The sequence below is a fragment of the Amborella trichopoda genome, chromosome 5 (genome assembly GCF_054954075.1).
Source record: "Amborella trichopoda isolate Santa Cruz 75 chromosome 5, AtrichopodaSantaCruz75HAP2 v2.0, whole genome shotgun sequence".
Lineage (NCBI taxonomy): Eukaryota > Viridiplantae > Streptophyta > Magnoliopsida > Amborellales > Amborellaceae > Amborella > Amborella trichopoda.
In genome coordinates, this window is record NC_142340.1 from 45,565,458 (window position 1) to 45,571,969 (window position 6,512).

Below are 6,512 nucleotides of genomic sequence, written 5' to 3' on the forward strand. Positions count from 1 at the left end.
ATTAAAATATCTTTTTTTTAAGACAATCAAAAGTGCATGTCATTGTGAAGACCTTAAAGGAGTTCACTCCATGAGAGAGCTTTCAGTCATTTAAGAAATTACTTTCATAAGTGAGTGCGTTCACGAAAAACTACCCGAGACATGGAAAGGTTGGGAACGAGCTTTCCCAGCCGCTATAGTGTTTCCTGCTTTCCCATAAAACAAACAAGAAAAAGCCGCAATCATGCATAGACCCCTTTGAAAGAAATCATAGTAGGACGCATCCAAAATCGGCCTTAAATCTCTTAAAACATTACTTACAATAAGTATTCTCTTTCCTTCTTAATTCTCTCTCATTGGTTTAAATGAAACTCAAGACATCTAAGCAACAAAAAACCTACCCACCTTTGTTTTTTATAGTTAACCTAAAATACAGAATGGTTTAAATGAAACTCATGACATCTAAGCAACAAAAAAACTACCCACCTTTGTTTTTTATAGTTGACCTAAAATACAAAATGGAACTCAAGGCATCATGTTGTAACACCTCATCACCTTAACCACCTAGAGTCCATTTTGAATTACTCATATTATCACGATCGGAATAACTTATTTCTCATTCATTTATAAATAACTAATTTACTAGTATTATGAGGATCAGAACAGCCAATGAACCATAAGGAAGGCCGGTTGAAACTTATCCAACTGGAAGTTGGACTGGTCATACTATTTTTCTCAAAATACATACATAAAATTTATTGAACTAACTAGAATCATAAAGAAAGTACGAAATAATATTAGGTTGCAAGTCTTTTTTTAGAACAAAAGGGTTTGAATTTTGTTACCAGATTTTTTAGCTCGAAGGCAGTGGATACGACTACCTATCTAACAAGTATCATGGTTTTTGAGCTCGAAATTAGGGGAATAGAACCTCTCATTTGACAGAACATGTGCCTGAGTTAAAGATTAGAAAGGAAAAAAAAACGAAAAGAAAAAAGTCAATTGCTAGAAAATTGAAAAAAAAATGTTGCTAAATGAAATAGAATAGAAAGAAAAAAAGGTAAGGTTTTCCCATGGGAAATTTAGCCAAAACTCAGGTAAATGTCAAAAAATATTGAACCACCATAATTAGCAAGCCAGGGAATGATAATATATCTGCAAACCAAACCATCGATAATGAATCAATTTGTTTAAAAAAGTCAGAGGCAAAAATCAGGGTAGAGAGAGAAACTAAGCCGCGTTTCTTGGGATCACATTTTAGTAGGAGAATGGAGTGAAAAGTGAAATTATAGATGAAGCACCCAAAAAAAAAAACACTTGAAAAATCCAACTGAAACTAAGGCGAATATTCCAAATTATGGGACAGAAAAGGGCTTGCAAATCTGGCAAACCCGGATAGTCCAAATGGCCAATGGGTCAATAGTTGATTTCGACTAGTTCTATGATATTTTTAGTTTGATGATCTGACTGGAACACCCAAAGGCCTGACAGGCAGTTCGACCTGTCGCTCTGATCCAATGTCGATAACATTGTCCCTTAAAATGGAATTTCTCAGTCAACCATATAGATGATTGTTAGTAGTCCAGTATAAATCATGGTAGAATTGAGAAACAAAACAAAGGAGATAACGTAAAGAAAACATAATATTGGCATCAGTGGAGAATTAACCTATAAGTAACAAAACAAATAATTAACGGTTCTAGGAGAGCTCGATTCAAAAACCATCTGTAAGAGCGAAAACTCGGCCATCTAAGTTTCGAGGCAACATAGCCACTGCTGCCTCTATTTCCTGAAGAAAAATAGAGAAAAATTAGGGCCCAAGTCAATAAACCATCCAATCAGTTATTAGTACCAAGGCTACATCCCAGTTTGGATGAGGGAAGTCAAGGGTTCTAACTCTTTGGAAGTTTGTCATGAAAAACCAAACATGTAGACCTAACGTCTTATTGTGCCTCTCTCTCTCTCATGTGTGTGGTGTGTGATTGCATGCAAGTGTACGTGTTGGTGCACAGAAGGGGCAGGTATTGACCCAAAAACTAACACACACACCCACACAGACTGAAGATTTTTGCTGTTCCATGCTACAAACACCACCGTGACAAGAAGAACAGGGAAACAACGTCATTGAAATGGTCATATGTGCGAGGGCAATTTCCCTCATGGTAAAGACTGCTTTGAACATTAAACTCATTGTATGACTCGAGTTACAAATTTTTTAACTGGTGACATTCTAAGCCAATTTTTAAACCACTACCATTTCCATAATTTCTGCTAAGCAGCAAAAAAACATACCTCTGGTCTGTAACGAGCCGAAAAATGGATCAACAGTATTGCTCGGTTCTCAAACTTATCTGCATGTTTTGCTATCTGCAATAATAGTTCATTGCAAGCATAAAGAAATGAAACTGAGAAAAGTGCCCGAATTCAAATGCGACATCAAAAGAGTGAAGAAAGAGTATAGAATTTCAATATAGAAATCCGCAACTTAAAAAAAATAAAAAACAACAAAGTATTCATCAAAATAAATTTTCATCACCTCAAAGAGATGGGTGTGACCATACTCTCTTGCATGCTCTACGGTCATCATGCTGTCAACAAAGGTACTCTGGAAAAACAATGATCAGGGTAAAGCAAAGTAGAATAATGGCCCAAAATATAGAGGACACAATATCAAAAAAGAACCAGAGTATGTTCTCTGAAAGATGTTAGATACATTAATTATTTATTGGAGAAGTTTTATAAGTTTAAACCCATTCAAAACAGAATCAGTAAACCTACTAGAGAAACAGCTCAAAACCAATATTTGGAGAACTACCATTATCTCACAATATGATATGCCCCTTATCAAGGATCCTATATGAGTCACACACTGAAAATGATAGAAGATAATCTCTCAAACTCCTTAAATATTGGGCGAAAAGCCACTCAGCCTCAATCTCTCTCCTCGAGGGCAAAGAATCCACTTTGAAACCACTTGCCTATTAAAATATGCATGCAGATAAAGAGCATGGCATTATCAAGATCGAGAGCTATGTACATAAACTCCAAGCGGTCCTGGGCCGCTAAACATTTTTCCTTGAGGGCAAATGTGAAACTATTTTAGAGAATATACAATACCTCTATGTCATCCTAAAATGTATTATTTGCATCGGCAATCCCTTTTTGACTAATATTGATTCACTGCTATTTACACCGCAGGGAAAGGCCTTCACACTTTTGATCCATAAAAAGAAACATAACACATGTTTTCCTTTCGTTTTCAAATAATACACCATCCTAAGAAAGAGAAATGAGTATCTACGGTGAAAATAGTTATGGTTCAATACATCCAACATATCTATAACTAGTTGTAGAAAATATACATTATGCATGCAATACACCCTCAAATCATATGCACCATGACCAATTCTAGTCTTGAGAAATTGAGACATGCTTATAGCAGAGCCTAAATGAAACTGACAAAACAGTATAACAAGAAACGGAGATTAATAAATTAACTAATAGGATATCAAGCAACAATAACAACAACAGTGATAATAAATGCCCTCCCCAAATGAGTACTTATCATTCGCTTTTAAATAGTTTCTTAGGGTTTGGTCCCTTGAGTTGCACTGCTAGTGCAACTTCCACTCATTCAAAAGAAAAAGATGACAGAGGGAGAACAAGACCTCCATGACAAGAATCTTTGCTTTTAACGCGTCAACATTGTCTGGATCAACAATGAAATCAGCCATAGTATCTCCTGTAAAAGCAACCTCAGGGGCCAACACAGTATCTGTGATCTGAAACCCAGAAACCCAATTCATAAATACCACCACCTGGGGAAACAAAATGAAACAAACTCCCGTTTCTTTTCTTTACTATTTTCAAACATATTAATATAGAAAATCACACCAGCTATTACTTTTAGCAAGTTTATTTCTCAAATGCCAGCCAAGACAGACCTCCACACCTGAGAACTTCAACCTCTTAATGTCATTTCCAGAAAGACCAACATACTCCTTCTTCAGTTTTTGTTTCACAGAGTAAATAATGTAACCCTGCATTTTGTTCAAATAACACAAAACTTAAGCATGAGAAGGACATGTAAAAGTATCTCGGGATTTTAATAAAGGAAGAGCATAATATAATCCAGACTATGAAAACACCATGGTCCAATAGGCCATCATCATCCATGGAAACAATGGATGACTGAGAGAGAGTGGGACCCACAAATGGAGTCTTGTCTTGTTATGCTGGGTTCCAAACTCTCTCCCTTGTTGTCCATCACAGTAATTGACAATGATGAGCCAATTGATTATGGTTATTCAAAAGTTCATATCAGGGTTTTGAAACCCTGTTCAGTGGGGTTGATCGTCCACCTCATATATCCATATCGGACAGGCAAATCGCCTATCCGCATCGGTCTGTATGAGTCAGAATCAGCAATCCAGAACAATAATAATAAGAATTCAAAATAGGGTTTATATGGGGAGCAATTTTTTCCTCTTTTTTTTTTTTTGGCAGGGGGGGGGGGGAGTAGAAAATATGAAAGGGTGTGTTTTGGGGGGAATTGTGCCGAAACCAATACCTTCCTAGAACCGGTCCAATCCCAACCAATTCCCAGAAAATAATTTCCAAGAAAATAAACCTTGAAGAAGCTGTTTTAAAACAATGGTTGACAGTATTCAAATATACAGTATAATTTCCAAGAAAATAAACCTTGAAGAAATCAGTCCTCTAATTCTAACCTGGCTTGGTATGACATGGTAGGTCTTGAAAGCTCTAACTATAAGGTCCCTTCTAAACTGAAACTCTTCCCCTACAATTTGATATAATAAAATTTGTTAAAAAATGAAATATCAATGAAGGAAGATTTTCAGGGTTGAGCTCGATGAAAAAAGGCAAGACATTACCCACTTTCAGGCCTATAAGGTTGTGTTTAAGTTCTGAATCATCCATCGCTCTATGAACCTCAAACAGCTTCTCAACATGTTGTTTTATGGATGCCGGGACAAAGATGGTTGGGGGCTTCATACGATACAGGCCTCGAGTAGCAACATACATGGGAAGTCCACCCTGATATTAACAAGGGAAGAGAGAGAGCGAGGGAGAGAGAGACCAAATTATTTGAGAAATGAGAGAAAACAAGTCAAATTCAAGCACTGGTCGAAGCATATAGCAGCGCACTTCATAAGAAGCAAGAGTAGTGAAGACAAGTTATTTACATGAAAAGGAAGTTATCTTAATAAGAAGCAAGATTAATGAAGACAAGTTATTTACATGATGGCTCTCCCTCCCTCCCTCCCTCCCTCCCACCCTCTCTCAATTAAAAATCCGCTTCAACTCCCAAAAGGAAATGACAACAACACTTAGTCCCCATCAATCCCATAATACTCAATACCCGTAATGTTAGTTCTCCCTGAATATTTGCATTCTAGAAAATGTATTCTTGAGAGATACATCCCCAAATCATATATATGATTTTTCAAAAAATTCAAATTCAAACACGTGCTTAACCAGACATTTTCAGTTAAATGACAACAATTCATGGATTAATAAACCCATTAAACTAAGTTGCCCATGCTAAACAATCCTTATCAGAAACATCAATTGACATAAATAAATGCATTGATAGTAAACAGAAAAAACCATTCAATAAAGTTCTCCCTGCTAAATTATCCTTCAATTGGCAAACAATGCACAACTAAATACATGGTTAACTGTTGATAAACAATGGCACAACAATCATGTGAATAATTGAAATCCTAACAATTCATCATAATCTCATCGCTAAACTTCAAAAGAAGGTGAACAATAGTAAAAAGAATTACAGAAAGCTAGAATTTATATACTGACTATGTGATCCATATGGCCATGGGAAATGAAGAGGAAATCCTGATTAATTGCTCTCTGAGGGCACCTTCCAATATCAAATGCCAGCTTTAGGTTTGGAAACATTATACAGGTCTCTTGCCCTCCAATTGATAAGCCTTCTATTGAATACCCCAGTATTTCAAGCTTCTGCTTCTTCGTTTTAGGGTTTTTTGCGTCGTTTTCAGGGCATGAACTCGAAACACTAGCGCTCTTCTCTTTCTCGATGCCGTGGTTCTCCATATTTCTAGGGTTTTCTCCATCTGCGTCGCTCTTGGTTTCTGAAATTCTAAGGTTTTCTCCATCTACGTGAACCTTGGTCTCTGGAATTATAGGGTTCTCTTCATGTACATGAGCTTCGCATTCTGCAATTTTAGGGTTTTCCTCGCCCATGCTTCCTCTCAGTTCTGAATTTTTAGGATTTTTTTCAAGGTTGACAGTCGCCATTGATACAGCTAAAAATCAAACAACAAAATTATGGAATTTTACAGTACTTGGTTTATTAACGCGGGAAAAGGGGATAATTATTTTGTTCTTCCCGCGAGAAACCACACCGCTATTTGATATTTCTATCTTACCCTCACAGCATTTTGAGGATGCTTGCCCTTTTGACGTGGTTTCTGTAAGGCCTAAGACTCATGAAAGAAGTAAAGCCTTTGTCTAGAAAATACATCGGGTAT

General features: G+C 36.6%; 1 protein-coding gene across 6 annotated transcripts; it reads right to left on the minus strand.

The window, feature by feature from the left end:
• Window positions 1-1,489: 1,489 nt before the first annotated feature.
• On the minus strand, window positions 1,490-6,512 carry TRZ1 (tRNAse Z1). Of its 6 annotated transcripts, none has more exons than XR_016056491.1 (8): window positions 5,818-6,512; window positions 4,875-5,037; window positions 4,710-4,780; window positions 3,932-4,019; window positions 3,648-3,761; window positions 2,516-2,584; window positions 2,272-2,346; window positions 1,490-1,768 (listed from the first exon to the last, which is right to left on the minus strand). XR_016056491.1 is itself a non-coding variant. In XM_006842065.4 (8 exons), the coding sequence occupies exons 1-8, from the start codon at window positions 6,277-6,279 to the stop codon at window positions 1,694-1,696; spliced, it is 1,125 nt and encodes a 374-aa protein (XP_006842128.3). In that variant the 5' UTR covers window positions 6,280-6,512; the 3' UTR covers window positions 1,490-1,693. The 6 variants fall into 6 exon arrangements, 2 of the variants coding, with proteins under 2 accessions (XP_006842128.3, XP_088724438.1); XR_016056493.1 differs by having other exon boundaries at window positions 4,879-5,037; window positions 5,818-6,506; XR_016056494.1 differs by having other exon boundaries at window positions 3,924-4,019; window positions 4,879-5,037; window positions 5,818-6,506.

Excerpts from the sequence above, each read along its gene's own strand:
- TRZ1 (XM_006842065.4), bottom strand. The coding sequence starts at position 6,279 with ATGGCGACTGTCAACCTTGAAAAAAATCCTAAAAATTCAGAACTGAGA. Across the intron at positions 5,038-5,817 it reads ATGGCCATATGGATCACATA|GGTGGACTTCCCATGTATGT; the intron begins GTCAGTATATAA and ends TGTTAATATCAG. Across the intron at positions 4,020-4,709 it reads ACCATGTCATACCAAGCCAG|GGTTACATTATTTACTCTGT; the intron begins GTTAGAATTAGA and ends AACAAAATGCAG.